Source organism: Emys orbicularis, chromosome 13 (assembly GCF_028017835.1).
Source record: "Emys orbicularis isolate rEmyOrb1 chromosome 13, rEmyOrb1.hap1, whole genome shotgun sequence".
Taxonomy (NCBI): domain Eukaryota; kingdom Metazoa; phylum Chordata; order Testudines; family Emydidae; genus Emys; species Emys orbicularis.
Window position 1 is genome coordinate 31285737 of NC_088695.1, and position 24810 is coordinate 31310546.

A 24810-nucleotide genomic window follows, 5' to 3' on the forward strand; every position below is an offset into this window, starting at 1 on the left:
CTATCATTTTTTTATGTAAAGTTGGGATTATATTTTCCAACGTGCATTGCTTTGCATTTATCAACACTGAATTGCATCTACCATTTTGTTGCCTAGTCACCCAGAGTTGTAAGATCCTTTTGTAACTCTTTGCAGTCAGCTTTGGACTTAACTATTTTGAGTAATTCTGTAACGCCTGCAAACTTTATCACATCACTGTTTGCCCCCTCCCACTTTTAAAAGCAATGGGCCCATGGCCCCCTGCCCCCACCCCTATTTCTGATGAAAGCCAATGAAGGCAAGATGAGACCATCATTAGCTACATGTTGTTTTGACCTTAATACAGCAGCCAACACATACCCAGTACAGTATCACATTTACACAAACTATAAGGCCTCTTTACACTGCCAAAGTGGCATAAAAGAATCTTAGTAAAATGAGAATCAAGATAACACCATGCAATGAGAAAATACCATACCAATGAACACTCCAGATAATCTTAACAAGATACTGGAAATGTGATATGGTGAGAACGCAAAGTGCCAGGAGTATATTGGCACTACAACATAGTTTTTTAAGCTTCTGCGCTTCTTTACCTACATGACATCACTAACACCTATATTAGTGTATGGAACACAGCCTCCTGCTCTGCTGTATGTGTCAGTGATGTCAGCTCGTAGAGGAGAAAAAAAACATCATGAGTGCCTGAACACAGACTCCTGCAGATAAGAAGCTTCTCAGATCACCTTAAATGTCCTTGTTTGTTTTTTATACGTCATGCACCTGATTTGCAATCTCAAAGATTTTGTTAATGTATTTACACTATTTTAGCACTGTAAATGGGAAATAACTGCATGGCTAATTTTTTTCTTTCTTCTAGAAACCTTAGCAGTTAGTGTATTCAGCACATAGATGAAGATGTTTTTAGTTAGTAGTTTTCAACCTGGGGTCAATGGACCCCTGGGGCAGTGTTTCCTCTAATTTTTTCCATCCATGTGTGGAATGAATTTTGTTATGTGCACCATATCGAGATAATGTGCGGATGTTCGCCACCAGTAGAAACCAAAAACCTAGATATAATATATATTTTTAAGAAGTTACCATAGGGATAATTACTCCAGCCAGGAGAGGTTGGGCATTTTAGAACTCACTACTCAAAGAATTAAATTTAAGCGTAAGAGAGAAATAAAAATTATAAAATGCATAGACCAGTCAAAAAACTAAAATAACACACTTTGAAAGAAGAATCAAGAAGTTACAACAACAATAATACAAATATGTGTTGGGAGGTGAGTGTGAAAGACAGAGTGAATGAGTGAGTGTGAGTGAGAGAGAACGCTGCCCTTTTAAGTAGATCAGCATGTTCAGACACAACAGCAACTGCCAGAAAGCTTCCTCTGTCCTGAGCCCTGTTGTGTACCCCACCCTTCTCTGTGGAGATGGGGTACAGGGGTAGGGGGCAAGTGGGACACCCTGAGGGAGTGTCCCCCTCCACACCCCAACTCTGCACAGCAAGCAGGAGGCTCCCAGGAGCAGCATGGCAGTTGGGGGAGGGACACCTGAAGTGCTACACCTGAAGCGCGCAGCACTTGATAGCCTGCTTGGCGGCCACCCAGCTGCGCAGCTTAGAGGGAACTTAGCCCTGCGGGTCCGCAGACTATGTCTAAGATTTCCAATGGGGTCTGTCCATTCAAAAATTTTTAGGGGTCCGCAAATGAGAAAAGGTTGAAAAACCACTGTTCTAAGTCTTTTATGCCGTGAAATATCTGCCTCCCAAGTGACATGGAAATAAAGCAGACTGTTCTACTTGAGCAACTCATACTTCTTCAAAACTAACCAATTTCTTGGAAAATTCAGATTATGATTTGAGAAAAAGCATGACCTACTGGACAAAGCACAGGACCAGAAGTGAGGACTCATGAGTTCTAGTCCTAGCTATGCGATCAAATTGCTGTGAGGCCTTGTGTAGTTCACTTAACTTACCTTAATGCAAGTTAAGGCATCTTGTGTGACTTTACATCAAGGTTTTGCTTTTTAGAAGCAACTTGCTAAAAGGCTCTTCTGGAACTAATGTCCTAAAAGCTCATAATTAAGTTTAAAGGGGGAAAAAGTACATGAGAACCTGTGGTTCAAATGAAGAAAATATGTTACATGATTGTTTTGAAACAATGTTCCCCAAATTTGGTTGTTCTTTTACTCATTTGGTTTTAGGAGTTACATGTTACAATGTACATATAAGAAGTTTGTTTAATGAAGAATCAGAAAAGTTACTATACCTGTCTTCCAACATTCTCCTGGAAGGCAGCCTAAAGAACAGAGAGAACAAACATACAAAAATGAGTCAGTTTGCTTTTTGATAAACACCAGAGGATGAATTCAAAACAAACACACAGCAGTATAAATGACCCATGGCTTTACTTTTTAAAATAAAGTCAGCTTTGTTAGTTGAATAAGCCCTCAAGGGTTGGTTTTTTGTTTTTGTTGGGGATGGGGGAGGGTGTCACTGATGCTTTATGTTCCAATACTCTTTCAAATCTGTCTGTTGCATGACAACAGATTAAGAATGCAAGTTGACTAAAACAATCACAGCCATAAGAGTAGCCTTTGATTCCTAAGACAAGGCTTCACAGTACAATCAAAAGTCAGTGCCCTTTGACAAAAGGAATCAGGACAGCTCTGTCTTGTTTAGCTGCTTTAGGAAAGTTTCAGATATCTTCCGTAAAGAATCTTAGGCTATGTCTACACTACAGATCTTGCAGCGGCACAGCTCTATGCCAATGGTAGAGAGCTCTCTCACTGGCATAATTAAACCACCCCCAACGAGCAGCCGTAGCTATGTTGGCAGGAGAGCACCTCCCACCAACATAGCGCTGTCCGCACCAACCTTTTTGTCGATAAAACTTATGTTGGCCACGGAGATGGGTTTTTTTTGTTCTTTTTCCCCCCACACTCTTGACTGACAACAGTTTTACTGACAAAACAGCTAGTGTAGACATAGCCTTAGATAATATCACGGTTATAATGCCTTATTTATGTGATGTATAGGCTTGGAAGGATTCGTTTTATCAGTATATGTTGGTAAATGTCAGTTTCACCAAACACACACAAACCAACAAAAATTTCCATCCATAATAATCGAATTTTACAGATAGACAAAGAAAGAAAAATTATGCTTAAGAACTTAGAATTTGATTTAAGGATATTTACTTCGTATATTTTGACATGTGATGTTGGCAATTTGTGTTTTAACAGTTATAAAGGTTTAATTCTTTTAATCGCAACATCAACTGTCATTAAATAATTGTCTGACCCCCTCATTGCCTGACACACACCCCATAATTTTTCATAACTGTGAAAATTTAACTAGATATATATAGAAAAAAATGCTTAAAAATAAACCAATATTATCCATTAAAATTATAAAAAATAAAAATCTAATTCTGCCAAGCTTAGTTAAATACAATACTTAGAGGCTGTTGAGAGCAGCATGATTGGGATCCTACTGCTTTAGCTGTTTATTCTTGAGTACTGAACACTGATATTTGAAACATTCAGGTGTGAAAGCATGTTAAAATATCAGTCTCTGAGCTTGTAAAACTTGAAGGCATCTTAATTGATGTACACTCCTAATGCCTGGCAATAAACAGATCATAAAGAAAATAGAATACATATAATTAGAGCACTACATATATACAGTGGAACCCCGCTATAACGCGATCATTGGGGTCCAAAAAATTCAATCGCGGTAAATGCAGGGTCACGTTATAGCGGGGTTCCACTGTATTTGTGTTCAGTTTGCAGCAGAGTGTGCACCCTGGCTAGCGGGAGGGAGGGAGCGGGGGGAGAGAGAGAAGGGGGGCGGCCAACAGGGCCAGCTTTAGGCCGATTCGCCCCGGCGGCGGTCGTCTTCGGGGGCCCCGCTCCCCTGGCCAGAGCACTGGCCGGAGCGCGGCAGCCCCGCAACGCCGGCCGGAGCGCGGCAGCCCCGCTCTCCCAGCCGGACTGCTGGCCGGACCGCGGCAGCCCCGCCCCGCGACCCCGGCCGGACCGCAGCAGCTCCACAGCTCCGCGACGCCAGCCGGAGCACAGCAGCCCCGCACTCCCGGCCAGACCGCGGCAGCCCCGCAGCGCCGGCCAGACCGCAGCAGCCCCGCTCTCCCGGCTGGACCGCGGCAGCCCCGCAGCCCCGCGACACCGGCTGGACCACTGGCCGGAGTGCGGCAGCCTCGCAGCCCCGCCCCGCTCTCCCGGCCGGACCGCAGCAGCCCCACTCTCCTGGCCGGGGAACGGATCCCAAATGCCCCGCGCCCGCCGGACTCGCCCCGCGCCCGCTGCAGCCACCGGGGCCAGACTCGCCCCGCGTTATAACCGAATTCACGTTATTGCGGGGCGCGTTATAGCGGGGTTCCCCTGTATCTGCATCAATGCAGTATATAGTTCCCCACATAGTATTTACTTTTTCCAGTATCTTCCCCCCACTCCCTACCCACTAGTATGGAGTAGCACTGTCCCTGATATATACTACATAAAAATTTTAAAATTGCTTTTTTTAAAGAGGCAATTTTGTTTTAAAAGCAAGAAGTACAAATACTGGTAAAGGTTTTCTAAATTGTTCAACAAAAAGTAAGTATCACTATTATCTGGATACTAATAACTTGTCACTCATTTATGTAATAACACTATGTTTACAAAATTTCTGGGAAGAGACAGCAGCAGCCAGCTGACAACTGATGTCCAACACAATGGGAAATGTTGGCCAAGAACACTGGGGTAAAAATCCTATTCTTATCAAAAATACCGTGGGATCTTTGGATTGCCACATAGATAGAGAGCACCTGTTTGTAAGGTTCCTTCCAAAAGAAACACAGAGTAAATACTCAACTCTGGAAAAATGAAAGTTTGAGTTGGCTTGCTTGGATTTGAACCTGTTACTCCTGGGGGAATTCTGTGTCAAAAAATTAAAAAAAATTTGCACACAATATTTTAAAATTCTGCAAAAACCTGCATATATAATTTGTGAAAATAATGCAATATAACATGCCAGTTTCAATTATTTTCGTAATTTATTTCAAAATATCTTTTAGCAAGTATGTCTGGAACAAAAAACATTCCCCCAGGAGTAGAAAGTTAAAGGAACCTCCCCCGACAACACAATTTCTGTTTCTCTGTTATGCTTTTGTTGGGTCCCTGTCTGGGTGTGTCACACGTGCCAGCTGGACACATCTTGGGGGGAAATTCTGCCCCTCTGGTCTTTTAGTCGATTCTCATTTTTTCATCCTGCCCCAGTAGGGTTACCAAGAGGTTCCCAAACACAGGACACTGCCGGGAGGAAGTGGGGGAGGGGGGAGTAGGAGCTGGAGGAGGGTACAGTTGGGGGGGTTCTGGAGGGGTCTGTGTGTATTGGCATAGGGTATTCAGGGGGTGCTGGAGGGGGTATTGGGGGTGTTGGAGGGGGTGCTGGAGGCAGCTGCACAGAGCCCCTCAGCCCAGACACCCATACCTCCCCCCGAACCCAGCTACAGGCCCCCCTCAGCCAAGACCCCCGCACACCCCTCCAGAGCCCAGCCACGGGCCAGACACCTGCAACCCCTCCCCCCAGAGATCCAGAGGCAGAAATAGCCTGATGCTGATCAAACCAGGCTTGTATGGAGTTTCCTGTGGTGATTTCAGTGTTGGGCTGTGCAGAGCTGATGCTGAGCAGGGACTCCATCCCCACTGGGCCGGGCGCTCCACTCATTGTGGGGCCACAGCCCATACATCGGCTCCTTCCTTCAGGGCATGCAGGGAACCACACTTGCCAGGAACACTCCAGCTCCCCGTCTCTCCCCCAGACCAGTGTCCTCTATTTGCGCACTGGGAAGCCAGGCTCTGCTGGGTCCAGCAGCCCCTACTGGGGACCAGCAGTTCCTCAGCACCAGTTCTGCAGGAAAAAATGAAATTCTGCACAGAACATTAATTCTGTGCAAATTCTGCATTGCGCAGAGGTGCAGAATTCCCTTTGGAGTAACCTATGGTTCCAAGGAGTCAATGTAAGCCACACAACGGGTGAGAACTCATAGCACAGGGATGCGGTAGCAATCTAAGTGTACTGGAGAGGCCCCTGGTGTAACTGCTTATAAAGCCCTGAGAGCACGTCTAGGTTACAGCGACTTTCCAGGGCAGGAACATGGGCTATAGTGCTGCCTGACATCTTCGCACAACTGCATGTTGTAGCCCTAATACTGACAAGCTTCTTCCACCCTCAGCCTCTCCTCCAGTAGGGATGTAAATATTGTTTTAAAAAGTTAACTGTTTAAACAATTAAAATTATATCATTTAACTGTTTAATCACTGGGGCCGGGGCCACTCCGGCCAGCCCGGGGCTGGTATCGCTCTGACCAGCTGGCTGTCGGCCGGTGCGGCTGGGGTTAATGGTTAGGGTGGTTAACTGGCAAGACTAATGCTTACCGGTTAACCCAGGGGTAGGCAACCTATGGCACAGGTGACGAAGGCGGCACGCGAGCTGATTTTCAGTGGCACTCACACTGCCTAGGTCCTGGCCACTGGTCCGGGGGGCTCTGCATTTTATTTAATTTTAAATGAAGCTTCTTAAACATTTTAAAAACCTTATTTACTTTACATACAACAATAGTTTAGTTATATATTATAGACTTATAGAAAGAGACCTTCTAAGAACGTTAAAATGTATTACTGGCACGCGAAACCTTAAATTAGAGTGAATGAATGAAGACTCGGCACACTACTTCTGAAAGGTTGCCGACCCCTGGGTTGACCTGTAAACCGTTTACTATTTTACATCCCTATCCTCCAGCATACCCCTATGCCATGACCTGCAAGAGGTCCTCAGAAGACAACCGACAGTGGCCTCTCTCAGTGCCTGAATCAGGGTAATTCTTCCTGGTCAGATACAGGGCTTTTATAGGGCTCCTTTACACACTGCTCAGGCCCTTTTCCCTGGCATAAAGGGGCTGCAACAGGATATGGCTCTCACCCTTAATGCCTATACCCCTAAGGTGACTCAGCAATTCAATCACTCACCAGCTGCATTATGATTAGCTTAGGAAGTATTTTAATCAAGTAAGTGGCCAGATTATCCATAAATATACAGGACCAAATTCAGTAATAACAGAGTTTGGACATCTGTATTTTTAAGCTCTACAGAATTGATTTCAGACTGGCTGAAGTTTTTTTGTTTTATTTATAAAATATCTGCAATTAACAGCCAACCAGCATTCTGACTGTCTGGATAAGTCTCCATTCAGTGTAATATACTGTAGTATAACCATAAACTAATCATTAATGGAAAGAGGAATTTTACACTGAATATAACACGTTAGCCAGATAGCTATTATAAGTGAAGCCTTTACAGAATAACCATCCTTAATGTACTATACATTTTTACATTCTGCTATTGTTTTACTTTTGCATTTTCTATATCAGTTTAAAAAACAACATGCAGATGAAAATCTAAACAGAATTCGCTAAAGTAAACATGGTAGAAACATCATTCGTCTAACAAAGTAAAATATGCCTTCTATAATGAATAAATTGGTTTCATTAAATATATTAATTAGGTAAACTGAAAAGAAATGCCCTCAACAAAGGATAATTTAGTAAGAGACTACTAAACTTCATAAATGACTTACTAAGGACCAGTTCTGCCTTCAGGTAAACATGCACAATTCCCACTGACTTCAAAAAGTTTTCTTTTAATATTTCTTAGTCTAGATGTTAGCATTAAGAGTTTTTATTGTTCAATGAAACAATCTAACATTTCAGTCCAACAGCCTTTGAAAAAATGTATGTTTCAATATATTGTACAAGCATTAGACTCTATAAAGATTACAATTTGTAAAATATCTAAACATTTGCTTTATTTGCCACACACAATTCAACAGCTCTTTGAAACTTTCCATAACTGTAAGTTAAATTTGGTTAAAACTATGACAGCCAATTTCATTTGCGGGGAGTGGTTATTTAGGATTAATTTTTATTTTTATTATTTTTGTATTTGTGTCAAGTTGAACCTGTCTTAGCTTGAACTGTTGGTAAGTATCCAAAAAAGCCAATGGATACTTTCGTACCTACTATCTTTTGTTAAGTCTCAGGGAAATGTGACTCATTTTAATGAGAAAATACTGTCAACAGAATTCAAACAAAAAGCCAAAAGAAAGAAAGGCATGTTAAACAACGATAGTCTCCAGAAGTTTATTTCAACTTCATATTCAGAAACCACCTGGCTACTACCAACATTACTGCATGTACCTCTAAAATGAGCTTCATTTTTCACATTACTCTGGTTAAATTGTGTCAGCACTTCCATTAGATAGCCCGATTTCTGGAGTTCTACAAAATTTGGGCTTAAAAATTAAAACTTGGTATAAATCATCTCCCTTGGGAATTATTTTCCCCCACTGTGGGAGGTTGCCTGCCTGCACACTGCGTTGAGACGCAAGGGGCTAGAGTAGAGAGCTGAGCCAGCTCTGCAGGACAGGAGACGCTGCAGGGTGAGTTTGAGGCAGGCTTGTTCTTCAACTCTCCCCCTGCCCATCCACAGCAAGACTCAACCCCATCCTGGTACCTCTGACCCCCACCAGGGGCTGGAACTGACACCTCCTTCCAGGGCCGGCTCCAGGCACCAGCTTGGCAAGCAGGTGCTTGGGGCGGCCACTCCGGAGGGGGGCGGCACGTCCAGCTATTCGGCGGCAATTCGGCGGACGGTCCCTCACTCCTGCTCGGAGCGAAGGACCTCCCGCCGAATTGCTGCCGCAGATCGCGGTCGGGATCGCAGCTTTTTTTTTTTTTTTTTTCCTTTTGGCTGCCTGGGGCGGCAAAAACCCTGGAGCCGGCCCTGCCTCCTTCCATGCCTCCCAATTTTAACTGGTGCCCCACAGCCACTGATTGGAAGGATTGCTTAAGCTCTGTGTAAGCAATTTAAGACAAACACAAAGCAACTATCATTATAAAATATAATTTGTTGCAAGTCACTAGAATTTTAAATTCTCTTATGAACAGACTTGAAGTCACTGACATCAGGGATGAAATCCTTCATATAAGAAACTGAATTTACAGGTATCTAGTGGGTGAAAGGGAGCTGCACCACAGTAGTGCTTCAGCGTAGACACTTCCTACGCCAACAGGAGGGATTCTTCCATGAGGCATAGGTAATACACCTTCCCAAGAGGCAATAGCTACACTAACTGAAGAATTCTTCCTTCAATCTAGCACTGTCTACGCTGGGGGTTATGTCAGCTTAACTACATCGCTCAGAGGTGTGGATTTTTCACACCCCTGAGTAATGTAGCTGGGTTGACCTCACTTTTTCACATACACTAACACCTCTCTCACAAACAGAAGTTAGTCCAATAAAAGAGATTACCTCACCCATCTTGTGTCTCAAGAAAATATTTCTCAGCCCTGCTTCCAAATTCAAAGCAGAAAATGCTAACAGAAACATCTAATTACAGATATATTAAAAAGCTATAATAACTATACGTTTCTAGTTCATGCAATAGAGCAATCCAAACAGTGAAATCAGTGGTACCAGTCCTCCCTTAAACCAACCACTGATACAAGAGGAGAAGGAGAGGCTAATTTAAAAAACATTATGCCAGGTGGTATTATCAAGCCACCAAGTTAAGCAAAAGAAATGGCCTTTTAATTACACCAAGTTAAAACTGGCAAGAAAATAACGGAAGTGGAAATATACAAGCTATGAATTGGTCATACTTTAAAAAAAAAAAAAAATTCTTAATTCAGCACACTATAAACGCAACACAATATTCTGAATGACTTTCTGTAGATACCATTTTTTAAATTGAAATACATTTACAGAGCACACAATTTAATTTGTTTTGAGAGAGAAATATGCTTCATCATATTCCCACATTCTTTACAGGGTTTCCAATTTGAATTGACATTAGTAACATACAAATCAAACAACCCACCTTATACACACATTTTCAAAATGATACATTTGTATACTTTTTTAAACCCACTAATTTAGATACTACACAAATCCGTTGCAATTGTGGTTCTGCCCTCAGTTTATTAAAAAAATTCAAATTCTATTTATGTATTTGTTTTGTTGTTGGTTTGTTTTTTGTAGAAGCTTAAAAATGCAAGAGTTTCAAGAATCTACTTGATATCAACTAGAGCATATTCATAAAGACATTTACTGCACTGGGTGACTATTTTCTACAGACTTCCTCTTAAAATAGTTTCAGTTCTCTACGAGAAGCAATTCTTTGGTGCAATGAGGAGTGCAGTTAGGGTGGGACTTAACAGACATACCGTATGCAACGTTACCCTGCAGCTATGATTACAGCACAATCTGAACTGGGAAGGATCAGTATGATTAAATTACCAAAGTCTTTGATTCCTTCAAATAGTGTAATCTTCCATCCAGAAACTAGTGTAATCTTCCATCCAAAGCACAGCACAGAAGGTACACTTTACCATCAATAGACAGTAGCACTGCTTTCCATATCCACCTACAAAAACCACACCTAACCCAAGGAAGGAGATAAACAGCACACAATAAAAATGTGCCAAAGCCTTATATAATACACTAACTTTTTAGTGATGAACCACGTTAAAATCATGTTTTCAAGCTGTCTGCTAGGTATACAGTAATAGCAAAAACAACCAAATCACTGTATTTTAATTTGTATCCATTTGAAATACAGAAAGGCAATCCACACTGAGCCTAATTAGTAAGTATTGTTCTAATCAGTATTAATTTTGACACCTTAATTCATAGTCAAACTATCAGTTTTACTATTTAGACACAGAATCATAAAACTTAGAGACAAAAAAAATCCCATTAGAGTACCAAGCAAATCATCTGCAAGGACAGAGTACATACCCTGGAAAAAAATTATTTAAACAGCTTCACTTTACCCAAGGCTTATGTGGACCAGTTCAGATGTAGAAATGGCACTGGGAATCAATCTACAATCAGTCAGTACAAAATGTTCTTTCAGAAAAGAATGCTGAGAATCACTTTGCTCTTGAAATTAGTTAATTAGTGGCATCAATGAATAAAGAACGTGTATGGAGCATTCATACAAAATTCTTTTTAGCAGTGCACTCAAAGGTTCAGTCAGGTTGAAAATCATGTTTTTATACATATGTTACAACAAATTCTTTGGATTATTAAAACAACATTTTTAAAATTTAATTCATTTTTCACCATTTATACTACTCGTTTTTTCCCCTATATTTCTCAGTTTGAAAAATGAAAATTAACTACTGGTAATTAGTTTCTAGACAATTTCATTCTCAGTGCTTTTTCTTCATCTATGCCTAGAACAAAGAGGGTGTAAACCTTTAGTTTCATACACAGACCTTACTGCAATAATTTGTGATTTTGAAATTAGCCTAGTACAATGCACTCTACATGGGGCAACATGTTCTGACTATACAGAAGCTGAAACTAGGGCAGCGAGCGTAGCTGCCAACCATTTGTTGAGAGAGACATTACGCAGGGATCATATTATACCAGTACTCTATGCTCTGCTCTTGTTCCTATTAACTTCTAGGTGAAGTGCAAGGTTTTGGTTTTAACCTATAAAGCCACAAATGGTTTGGGATCTGGTCACACAGACAACTAACTCCCTCTCTAAGCGGTAATGCGGCAGCTTCAGTCAGCAGCTTGAGCTTTTAAATAGAGGGGGACTGTAAGAGACAGAGATGCTATCAGAGCATTTTCTGTGAGGAATCTTTCTTGGCTTTGGAATACATTAGCCCCATTAAGAGACTAGATTTCTTAACTTTCTGGGTACGCTACAGAGCCCACTGTTCTTTTTGGGCATTGGAAAGATGGTTCATGTGATAGGGACATATGGGTTTGTTGATGGATATTTTTATGTCTTTTGTGTTATTTATATAGACTATTCATTAAATATGTTATAGGTTTTTAACTTTTCCATGAGATATTGTTTGTTCTAGTTGTTGTAAGGTTGAGACTCCTTCCTCAGGGCTAGGATCTTTAGAAGTAAAAAATCCAATCTAATCAAGTTACATATACATTACATCATACGGAATTACATCCCCAGGCATAACAAGCCTCTCCTCTCCTCCCCTTCCCCCCACCCCACTTGAATATCATAACTTCCCCTCCATACACTTCCTCCTCTTCGACAGTCAAGCTTTCTTCCTATCTTTTTGCCACCATCAGTGTCCTGCATAGAGTTTCTATAGGGCACACTTTGGTGTTCCTGGCCCTTCCTTCTTATCCTAGCCTAGATACTTACATAGGTGACTAACTTAAATGTCCTAGCTCTACAGAAAGAGCTTCATCTTTACAAGTCAACCTCTTTCCTTCTACATAAATGAATTTTTAAAAATGTATTTACTGCAGTTAGAAAATGAGAATGGACACGCAATGAGAACAGAACAACTTCACACTAGATGCCATATAGCATAGTTAAGATTCAGTAGAGTTTTATATATTAGTAGTGACCCTTATGTATATTACATAGTCACAGTATATTACTAAATAGCTCTTCTGAGACATGACATATATTGCACTATGGAAATGTGGTAACAATAGCTCAGATTTTAACTATGGACCCATTATATGAAATGTAAAGCCGTGTTTTTTGTATTTTTAATATGCACTCAGACCATATTCTTTAGGGGTTTAACAAAGTACTTACTGTTCATGACATACAATATTTTGTTCAAATACTCTAGCTCTACATAATTAGTTTGTATTGCAAGCAAACTATAAAGGAATTTTTAAAAAAGAAAGGCATAAACAAAACCAGTAACTTACAGAGGCAGCTCTTCTGCAGTTAATATCACGGTCAAACACTGCAGCTATTACCAATGCACTGGAAAAGAAAAACACAGCGTATAAGTAATAAAATATAAAAATTAACAATTTACAAACAGCATGCCAACATTTAACCTTCCATTTGAATACTCAGTATTCCCTGGAAAGAAGTTACAATTTCTTAATGAAAATCAGAGTTATAGTTTATGTATTCATAGAATTGTTTCCCACATTTTTGGAAATTAAGGAAATGTGCAAGCAGCAAGCCCGGTTCAAGCACAGTTGACATTACTTTATAGTGAGTTGGCAAAAGAGAGTATTGACACAATCCACAATATGCACACATTATTAGACAGGTCTTGCAAACTTTTGTTATTAGTTGTAGACTGGAGACATTCATAAAAGAATATCTGATAAGTAGAAAACCTTAAAGGCAATAGCATATCTAGTCAATTCGCAGTACAGAGTTCTTTCTATTTGCATACCGACAGCCAGAAGACTAGAGCATTAAAGACACACTTTAGACACATGGCAGCATGTAATCTCTGGAGTTTCATGAGGCTTCATTAACAAACAGTGTCTTGAGATTCTCAGATGAATGGAAGTTACACATGGACAGGACTATATTTTAAAGAACGAACTTCCTTACTCCTTTTGATACACTGAATAAGAACAAATGCACAAGTGAATTTTATTTAAGACAGCTTGTTAGGGGGATAAACAATCCAGAGACATGATTAGGCATAGTTTAATTCTCTGCAGCATAGGATATAATATTTCACAGTTCAAAAATAATCGAGTTCTCATCCCACCTTGGCCAACGGACAGCAGGAATTAAGGGGAACACAAATTGGAAAAGCCAGAAACTGGCCTGCACTGGCAATTCTGATTAATGCTCATCCACAGTAGATACCGTTTATTTGAATCCACTGGGTAGCTTAAGGATGATGGACCAGCAACCAACAAGAACTGCAACATTGTTAATATTATCCCATTGCTTTTTCAATACCAAACTTTTCAGTATTTTAATGTATAACCTTCACATTACATGAACACGTCTTTAAATATATTTATGCCGAAAATATTTAGACATACATGAAAATAAAACTAAATTAGGATTTCAAGACATTTTAAAAAGACTAACTTTTAAATTCAATTAAAATCAAAGCTCTACTTGTCATTGGTGTCAGTTCAATAGCATCTCATAGTCAATTCTAGAACAAAGAATCAGATACCATTCTCAGTGTAGTATCTCTTCTGAGACACGGTGATAGGCAAGATTACAAGTCTGGAACATAAAATAATTACTCTCTGCTCTGCTCTGCTATGTTTTAGATTATAGAGCTCAGCAATTGGTGATTAATCCCCATCTTTCAGTAATGATTTGATAGAAGACAATGTTCCGATGTCTCAAGTCACTAAGATGACTTTTTTAAACAAAGTATGGTCCAATACACTTACTAGTATACCATTTAGTAGTATCAAACACTGAAAACTGTACTACAATTGACAAAAATACAACTTTTGATACATTATCCGTGTGCATATTACTCCCCTAATATGCAATAGATCTCCCACTCAATGCAAATGAATAAAGTCACATTGTATCAAAATATTTGATGAATAGTCTATGAATATATACCTTTTTGTAGTAAGTGTTAGATTTACTTTTGTTTTAAATACATGTATTAAGCTGTCAATGGCAAACACTTAAAATTATGCCCTGATTCTCTGACAAGTTTTCGGTTTTTTAATTTAGCAGGACATTAGGCTTGCACACAAGTGCCTAACTTATCTGGAGTTGGAATCAACATAGCACCTTTTTAAAAGAATATGAAAAAGTAATAGGTTACAAACTATCCCACGGGTCAACACAGCATGTCAAATGTATTATGTAAGATATATGTAAAACAAACCGAAGTAATGACAACCATACAAGACATTGCAATAACATACACTACACCTTGAAGCTTAGAAGGGGTTACAGAACCACAAGATGTCGTAAAAACTTTGCTACAAAAAGCATGAGTAAGCCATGCTCCCTAAAGATTAATTGCAATGCAAATTTTTAATATCTGAAAAGACAGTTACCTTCTCCATAACTGGTGTTCTTTGAGATGTGTTGCTCATGTCCATTCCATATTAGGGGTGTGTGCTCACCACATGCAAAAGTGACGCAAGTATTTCCCTCAGCAATATCCGTAGGGGACCAGCTCTGGCGCCCTCTGGTGTGGCCAGGGCCAGCTCCAGGCACCAGCCCTCCAAGCATGTGCTTGGGGCGGCACCTGGAGGGGGGCGGCGCTCACCTGGGGAGAGCGGGGCCGTGGCCGGGCTCGCCGCCCTCCCCCGGCGCTCCGGCCGGTCGGGGAGAGCGGGGCCGCGGCCGGGCTGGCCGCCCTCCCCCGGCGCTCCGGCCGGCCGGGAAGAGCGGGGCCGTGGCCGGGCTCGCCGCCCTCCCCCGGCGCTCCGGCCGGCCGGGAAGAGCGGGGCCGTGGCCGGGCTCGCTGCCCTCCCCCGGCGCTCCGGCCGGCCGGGAAGAGCGGGGCCGTGGCCGGGCTCGCCGCCCTCCCCCGGCGCTCCGGCCGGCCGGGAAGAGCGGGGCCGTGGCCGGGCTCGCCGCCCTCCCCCGGCGCTCCGGCCGGCCGGGAAGAGCGGGGCCGTGGCCGGGCTCGCCGCCCTCCCCCGGCGCTCCGGCCGGCCGGGAAGAGCGGGGCCGTGGCCGGGCTGGCCGCCCTCCCCCGGCGCTCCGGCCGGCCGGGAAGAGCGGGGCCGTGGCCGGGCTGGCCGCCCTCCCCCGGCGCTCCGGCCGGCCGGGAAGAGCGGGGCCGTGGCCGGGCTCGCCGCCCTCCCCCGGCGCTCTGGCCGGCCGGGAAGAGCGGGGCCGTGGCCGGGCTCGCCGCCCTCCCCCGGCGCTCTGGCCAGCCGGGAAGAGCGGGGCCGCAGGGGGCTCGCCGCCCTCCCCCGGCGCTCCAGCCGGCAGGGAAGAGTGGGGCCGCCCTCCCCCAGCACTCTGGCCGGCCGGGGAGAGCGGGGCCGCGGCCGGGCTCGCCGCCCTCTCCGCGGCGCTCCGGCCGGCCGGGGAGAGCGGGGCCGCGGCCGGGCTCGGCGCCCTCCCCTGCTGCGCTCCCCGCTGGGGGGTGAGGGGCTTTTTTGCCTGGGGCGGCAAAAAAGCCAGAGCCGGCCCTGGGTGTGGCACCTGCATGGCGCGGTATGAGGGGCGCCACCAGCTCCCCCCACCCTCAGTTCCTTCTTGCCGGAAACTCTGACCGTGGAGAAGAATGGCAGGTTATGGAATGGACATGAGCAACACATCTTGAAGAACACCAATTACGGAAAAGGTAACTACCTTTTCTTCTTTGAGTGCTTGCTCATGTCCATTCCATATTAGGTAACTCCCAAGTAGTGCCCCTGGAGGTGGGTAGGAGTTCACGGACATATAGATCGTAACACAGCTCTGCCAAACCCAGCGTCATCTCTGGCCTGCTGAGTGATGGTGTAGTGCACCATGAATGTGAGAACTGAAGACAAGTCACGGCTGTGCAAATGTCGTGGGTAGGGACGTGTGCCAAGAAGGCCACAGAGGATGCCTGAGCCCTGGTCGAGTGGGCCCTCACAATCGGCGGCAGCGGGACCTGTGCAAGCTCGTAACAGGTCCGGATGCAGGAGGTGATCCAGTTGGAAATCCTCTGCGAGGACACCAGAAGGCACTTCATCCTGTCCGCTGTCGCGATGCAGAGCTGGGTCGACCTGCGGAAGGACTTGGTACGCTTCAGGTAAAACTCCAGAGCATGTCTGACGTCCAGGGCGTGTAGCTTCCTTTCCTCACTAGTGGTGTGTGGCTTGGGACAAAACACCCAAGGAGGAAGATGTCCTGATTAACATGAAGGAAGACACCACCTTCGGCAGAAAAGCCAGATGGGGTCGCAGTTGAACTTTGTCCTTGTAGAACACAGTATATGGAGGCTCCGATGTCAGGGTTTTAAGCTTAGACACTCCTCTCATGGATGTTATGGCCACAAGGAAAGCGACCTTCCATAACAGGTAGGAGAGGGAGCAGAAGCCCACAGGCTCAAAAGGCGGGTCCATGAGCCTAGAAAGAACCAAGTTCTCACTGTGGGACAGGGGCTCGGGCTGATGGGAAGAGTCTCTCAAGGCCTCTCAGGAAGCAGACCAACATGTCATGTGAGAACACCGTCTGACCTTGAACCGGCGGGTGGAAAGCGGAGATAGCCGCAAGGTGCACCCTGATGGAAGACTGGGCCAGCCACTGGTTCTTAAGAAGGAGCAGATAATCTAAGATAGATTGTAAGGAGGAGTGTGTTGTGGGAAATGTTGCACTCAGACGCCCAGTGGGAGAACCTCGTCCACTTGGCCAGGTAGGTTGCTCTAGTGGAAGGCTTCCTGCTCTCCAGGAGGATTTGCTGGACCTCGTTAGAGCAGGCCTGCTCTTTTGAGTTCAACCACACAGCATCCACGTCATGAGGTGAAGGGGGGCGAGGCTGGTGTGTAAGAGACACCCGTGATCCTGCGAGAGCAGATCCGGTCAGTTGGGAAGGGGCCAGGGAGCGGTCACCGTCAAGTACATCAGCGTGCCAAACCAACGTTGGCGCGGCCATACCGGGGCGAGCCTGACGACTTGAGCCTTGTTTCTCTTGATCTTCGACAGGACTCTGCTGACAAGTGGGAACACATATATCAGGCCCCCTGACCATGACAGGAGGAAGGCGTCGGAGAGGGAGTCCTTGCCAAGACCCTGCAGGGAACAGAAGCAATAGCAATTCCTGTTCTGTCTGGTGGCAAACAGGTCCACTTCGGGAGTTCCCCACCTCTGGAAGAGCATCCGGGCTACCTCCGGATGGAGTGACCATTTGTGGTGAGAGAAAAAGGATCTGCTAGCGTGTTCCTAACACCGTGGAGGTGACTGGCCTCCAGGTGGATTGCGTGCTCGATGCAGAAATCCCATATGCGGAGAGCCTCTTGACCAGGGCCAGCTCTAGGCACCAGCGCTCCAAGCATGTGCTTGGGGCGGCACTTTCCAAGGGACGGCACTCCGGCTCCTTTTTTTTTTTTTTGGTTGGGGTGCAAAAAGCCAGGAGCCGGCCCTGAGTGGAGGTGAGCTGCGGCGGTGGGGGGCGCGGGGAGGGCTGCAGAAAGTAACCCTGGGGAGGGCAAAGGAACCACTCCCCCCCCCGCTCACCTCTGCCTCCTCCCCCGAGCGCGCCGCCGCTCCGCCTCTCCCCCCCCCCAAGCCTGGGAGGGAGGGGTAGGAGGGAAAATGTGGCACGCCCAGGGGAGGAGGCAGGGCCAGGGATTTGGGGAAGGGGTTGGAATGGGACGGGGAAGGGGCAGAGTTGGGGCTGGGGCAGGGGGCGCAGGAAAGTTTTTTTGCTTGGGGCGGCAAAAAACTTGGAGCTGGCCCTGCTCTTGACAGAGAGCCAATGAGCGTGCTCCTCCTTGCCTGTTGATGTAGAACATCAAGGCCGTATTGTCTGTCAACACTCTCACCACCTTGCCCGCCAGGTGCGGTAGAAAGACCCTGTACCATTCTGAGCTCTTTGACATCTATGTGCAATGGCATCTCCTCTGGGGACTACATGCCCTGGGTCTGGAGGTCGCAGAGATGCGCTCCCCAGCGTAGGTCCAAAGCATCCGATATCAGCTCGATGTAGTGACAAGGGCTGTCGAATGAAACTCCTTCCGGGACTGCCCTGGGTTCGGTCCATGATTGCAGTGAGGTAAGTATCATCGGTGGGATGGTAACGACCTTTTCCAGGTGATCTCTGGACTGGGAATAGACAATCACCAGCCACTGCTGTAAGGGCCACATCCGGAGCCTGGCATGGCAGACAACATACATACATGCTGCCATGTGTCCCAGCAGGTGCAGACAAATCCTGGCCATGGTGAGGGGGAATGCGGAGACTCCCACGATGAGGACCACCAACGCTTGGAACCTTTCCTGCGGCACAAACTGCTCTGGTGCAGGTGGACTCGAGCACCACTCTGATGAACTCTAGCCTCTGCACAGGAACTAACGTCCACTTTTTGTCGTTTACCAGCAGGCCAAAGGATCAGCACGTGGCCTGCAACACCGTGACATCCCTTTGGATCTTTGACCAACCAATTGTGGATATACGAGTAGATCTGGATACCCCGATGCCTGAGGTAAGCTGCTATTTTCGACATGCACTTGGTCAACGCCCTCAGTGATGTCACTAGGCCGAAAGGGAGGACCGCAAACTGGTGGTGGTCTGATCCCACCTGTGTCCTTGGAAGATCACTATATGAAAGCACACATCCTTCAAGTCAAGGGCGGCATACCAGTGTCCCGGATCCAGGGAGGGGATGATGGAGGTCAGGGAGACCAGACCATGCAGAACTTTAACTTCTTTAGGTATTTGTTGAGGTCTCGTAGGTCCAGAATGGGCCGTAGACCGCCCTTAGCCTTTGGGATTAAGAAATACCAGGAATAGAACCCCTTATTCCTGTATTCGTGAGGAACCTCTTCCACCACACCCAGCTGCAGCAACCCTTCTACCTCCTACGCGAGGAGACTCTCGTGAGAGGGGTCCCTCCAGAGGGATGGGGATGTGGGGTAGGGAGGGGTAGACAAACCTGAGGGTATAACCCTGCGCCACTGTATTGAGGATCCAGTGGTCCGAAGTTATGGTGGTCCATGCCGGAAGAAAAAAAGAAAGGCAGGAAAGATAGATCCGGGGTATAGTCTGGTAGGTTGCCCTCAAGCGCACCCTCAAAACGCCCACTTGCTCCCCTGCTTATTGCGGGTCGAGCCCGATTGGACGGAGGTAGGTGGCTTGGGTGGCGTTTGTAGCCCCTGCTCTTTTTGTGGGGCAGCTCCTGATGGGGTTGGCTCCCTTGGCCCTGAGCTGGCTGCGGTTTGAACCGCTTACAGGCTGGCCCAGGGACGTACAGTCCTAGAGTTTTCAGGGTAATGCGGGAGTCCTTGAGTCCATGCATCTTACTGTCCATCTGTTCTGCAAACAGGGCCTGGTCATCGAAGGGAAGGTCCTGCATTGACTGCTGAGCCTCTGTCGACAGGCCAGCGAGGAGCAGCCAGGATGCCCGCCGCATGGAGATGGCCGAGGCCATGGTGCGAGCCGCAGAATCTGCTGTGTCTGAAGCTGTCTGGAGGGCCACCCTGGCCGCAACAGTGCCCTCCTCGAGGATCGCCCGGAATTCCTTCCTGGGACCTTGAGGAAGTGAAACCTCGAACTTGGCCATGGCCTGCCACATGCTGTAATCGTAGCGGCCAAGGAGAGCTTGGTGGTTGGCCACTCTCAATTGAAGGCTAGAAGACTAATACATTTTTCACTCAAACAGATCAGGCAGCTTTGCCCTTCGACCGGGGTACCACCAGTGTGGGCAGCACCAGTAGCGTCAGGATCTCCTGCACTGCCTGCAGGGCCTCTGATGTCGATGGGACAGCTAAATGACGGAGGCCCTCATTACTGTCCGGGGTGGCAGGCATTCTACGGGATGGGCTAGACAGCTCAACTTGAGCTGGGGTCCGACTCCCTGATGGAGGTGTCGAGCTGCCCGGCACGGGTCTTGGCTCTCTTCCAGCCCTGTCCTTTCCCTTACGGGAAGTGGGGGATCATCCCCTCATGGTTCTCTTCAGCTTCTTGGTTATAGAGGATATAACTCTTATTGCACTGAAGACAGCTAAAGAAATATATTAAATACTTTCCTAATATTACTTTTCCATGTGCACAAAACTGCTGTCACCACAAGAATTTATGTGATTATGAACTAGGAGGGGTGACGATCTGTATAATGATGAGTGGGAGAATAGGTGACTACAATATACTCTCTATTAAAATGTGGTCTACACTACAAAACAGTGTGAAAGTCCCTGGAATAGATAAACAACATTTCCCCATTTGGGGGACAAAGAAGGGAATTTGAGGGATGTGTGTTTTTTGGTGCCAGCAACCCTTTAAACATAAAAGTGAGTATACACAATATTAGGAAAATATTATGCTGGTAAAGAAAAAGAACCAGATTTCTGTTTCAAGTTTCCAAAGGGTTAAATATGAACCATCATAAGGTGAAAACATTAATTGTAAATTATGAAACATTTTGACAGTGTACTTTTGTGACATGAACTATCCAAGCCAGGCAGTTCAGCATTACGTATGCTGTCCTTAACTCAACTGTGGGATAGTTTTGCTAAAACAACAGTTACAGACTAAGTATCAGTTTTAGCTTTTAGTTATCTACCCTATCCTCAGTTTCTCTTGTAACAATGGTGAGATTAAGATGCAAAAAGCAGCTTCTATTAAAAATATGACACGTCATTTTATTCTCTCCCAATGACTTCATAATTAATATGGTGATCTTAAAGGTTAGAATCAAACATTACAAGTTTTCAGCTACCAGCTTGAGAGCAAGTCCTGTTCTTTCTGCTTTGTAATTAAAAGGGAAAATGTAAACTTGAAATCTAATCGGTTCCAAAAACTGAATTCAAAATAGTTTCAGGTTACTAAACCTAACAGAGGCCCTGTAGCCAATTTTTGTAGCTTTACCAAATCACATTTTTTACACGTTTTTCCTCTCCTCTGTTAGTGTATGAAAGACCCACACAAACAAAAGGGGAAATTGATCTACTGACCATACAAGAGAAACCATGAAGCAGACTATATACTATTTTACATGCTTAGAAGTGAATAACTCTGAGCAACAGTACAACAGAGTTTATTGCCCCTTAACTGTTACATTCACAAATCAAGCCTTTTCTCTATGATCATAGTTGTGTGTTAATCCTTTTACTAAGAACATTTAAAACTCATCAAGCTGTGTTAATAAATTGTTCAAGTTCATTTCATATTTTAAATAAGTGCATGCAGACACTCTGCTGTGATATGCAATACAACTAGCAATGAGAACAGTCTTTCTAAGATGAAGACGCCTTAAAATGTTTCACCTGTTTGCTTTCATTGTGGGAGTTTATGTGATACAAACAATGTAAAGGAACAGCTCATGTAAAACAAAATGGGATTTTTTTTTTTAAGGCAGGTAAAGAAACTTGTCTTGACTTGTTTGGAACTTACCGCACCTGATTTCTAACAGGTAGAGCAAACAATAGCTCACTCATTTGAGTCTCCAGGAGACACCTTTTGTAGTTCCAAGTATATTTAACTTTTTGTTACAATACTGTACTATCTTTAGCTTAACTTAATTTAACTATTAGAAAGAACTGTGTTGGAATCTTTAATGATACTTTAGTCCCAAGCAGTTGTGGCAGCATACCAGAACTCAGAATTTAGCAGTGTCTAACTTTTAAAAGACACCTCAATGTTAAAAGTAAAGAGCTTTGCATCACTTCTTAAATAAAAATTTCAAGAGGCCATAGCAATGGCAGATATATTATGTGAAAACTTTGTGTATTTCAGTAAATAAATCTTTTGAAAGAATACTATTAGTAGAGATCGTAGTAATGGGGCTTAAACACAACACACTGTAAATGAATAAAAAAGAAAAAAGGCGACAGCATTTAAATTCAAGATTAACTTTTAGCAAACAGCTTTACACTATAGAAAAGCAAGACCAACCATCAAACAGTGCAAATTCTATCCAACAACTCTCTTCTGAAGACAGTATTCAATCAACAAATAGATTTTTGTACATGGAAATTATTCTTTGTTTCATCCGGGCACAAGATGTAGCTCAGAGCAATGCTTCAAATTTCCTGATTCTACATGACAATCTTGCCCTGGAGCAAGCTACCTCAGTTTATCAGATAGCCACACCCTCTTTTTCTTCTTACCACAAACAACACACTACCGCAGGGAAAACTAAACTTCTTACACTCCTATACTGCACGCATTATTTGTATAGTACAGTGCTATGCTGAATTGGGGAGGGAAGAGGAAGGGGAGAGAGTAGTCAGTCATCATAAGTTAACAAAAGAGGTACAAATGCTAAGAACAATTCATTTATTGATCACTTGTGTCATTTTAGTTAGGGACATGAAAAGGCATTCCAACTGCTCAATGTAATAAATCTAGAAGGTTACAACCGAAGCACAATTTAGAAGTTACTCAAAAAATGCTATACAAATAGTAGAAGTGCATTTCCCTACTCTCTTTTTGCATAGTGGCTTTAGACAAACTGGCAGAACATCTCTACTTCGTAGTGCACAGCTGCTTCTTAGTCTAGAATGTATTTCTTTGGATTTTTTCTGGGGGGAATGAGAATAGAATTATCGTCACATGCCTCACAGTTCTTAAACTACACATTATTTACACTCTCCTAGTATAGAAGAAACATTCACTAGTTTTAAGTAAAATAGTGGGGGGAGGGTTTAAATCAAGCATTATAAACAAATGGTAAATTACCTAAAAAATACGTCCAATATGATACTTTTGGTACATGCAAATATTCCAGAAGAAGGTAAGGCAGTCCTACAATTAACTCAGCAATTACTTAATTTTTAAATTATCTATGCTCCCAACAATTTTCTTTTTGTGTTGCATGTGGGCTCGTAGTTTGGATAGTGCAGGGAAGGGTTAGAACTACTGTTCCTTTAGAAACCAGTTAAACCGGACTTAAAAAAAATAAACACTCCAAAGGGCATTTGTGTTGGTTCAGATACCAAAATAAGGACAGAAATAAAAATAGTCAAGATAAGTATCAAGATAAAAGTATTATAATTCTGAGGCAAAGACTGTTCATCGGCAATTTTGATTAGTTAAGAGGAGTAGTACTGAGCTCAGAGTAGGAGTAAGTAGTCTAGGTCCTATTGGCACCTTAACAAATTTGTCACATCAGTATGCTGAACAACACTTTTTAATAACACAGCACTTAGGCCCACAAAAAGGCAGAGACGAGTCACCATTTTGTGAATCAAAGGATTTTTCCTGTATAGCAGAATACTTCATTATAAAGGAAGATTATTATATATTTTTGTTTAAAATAACATTAACACTTGTGAAAGATGATAAACCTAAGTCCCCTATTTAACTACTGACCAGGTTCAGCAGACAAAGTGACTGAGCAAGCTGCCCTACCAATGTAGAGTGGCTCAATTAAAAAGTTTTCCCTTTTTGCCAACTGGTAAGATGTTATCAATTCTATCAATGCTCTTCATTAGAAGTAAAGGGAATGCTTGTTTGAACCAGTAATGCTTTAGGCACCAGTGAAGGGTAAAAAAACCCAAAAAACCCACACTTTTGGTCTGTAATCTCAATACCACAACCTGAACTGGTAATGGGGCAAAAATGTAGTTCAGTTCACATGCTGCTTCTCTCCCGAGACGCTCAACAAGAACATCAATTTATGTCAAAATTGATGTAGACATGCAATGGATCATCACTTAATTTGCATATTCAGTCAACAACCATCAGACAGTATTAACTTTTGGTTATTACCAATCTTTCAATGCACTTACTCTATGACCACCACCTTGTCCTTCAAGGCTGATACCTACCTATGTTGCTACACTCCTCCCAGTACAGTAGTACGTGAGCACCTCCATCCAGTTAAGTAGTTTTAAAGGACCATGAAGGACAACTCTTTCAACCTTTGTTACCCAGACAGATAGTATTTGTGATGCAGGGCTCGTATGTTTGAAAAGATTCAAGTACAGCATTTTAAAGTGAGTGCTTTAAAAAAAAAAAAAAAAAAAAAAAGTAAGTTAGCCAGTGTTCTTTTTCTGTAACAATTTAGCTGCTTATTTTTAGAGACAGAGAGAAAGAACGTGTTTCTGCTGTGTAACTGAACCCACAATGAACATCAAGTTCTTTGTTCTAAGATGCTGAGTTTCTCATTTTCAAGTTAGCCAACAATTTGCTTGTGGCTAAAAGTATGACTCTTCTTAAAGTGAAACAGCGACACACCTAAGGCTAGATTTAAAACAACAAAAGAAAAAAATGTGTGTGATCATTGCATTGGCCCCTAACCAAAGTGTGCTGACACAGTAGGTGAAACTGTGTGTCATGCTGTATTTGAATACTTATTAGCTGTTTCTAATCAAAGTGGCAACTTTACTTCTGAGAGAGCGCAAACTAAGTTAATATATTCAGAAAAGA

General features: G+C 44.0%; 1 protein-coding gene across 1 annotated transcript in view; it reads right to left on the minus strand.

Moving 5' to 3' along the window:
- TBCD (tubulin folding cofactor D) overlaps positions 1-24810 on the minus strand; it is a 252882-nt gene that overhangs the window by 117885 nt on the left and 110187 nt on the right. The window contains exons 15-16 of the mRNA XM_065415052.1: positions 12761-12818; positions 2256-2285 (exon numbers count right to left, since the gene is read on the minus strand). Coding sequence (XP_065271124.1) covers positions 2256-2285; positions 12761-12818 — 88 coding nt within the window. The remainder of the gene's footprint in view (positions 1-2255; positions 2286-12760; positions 12819-24810) is intronic.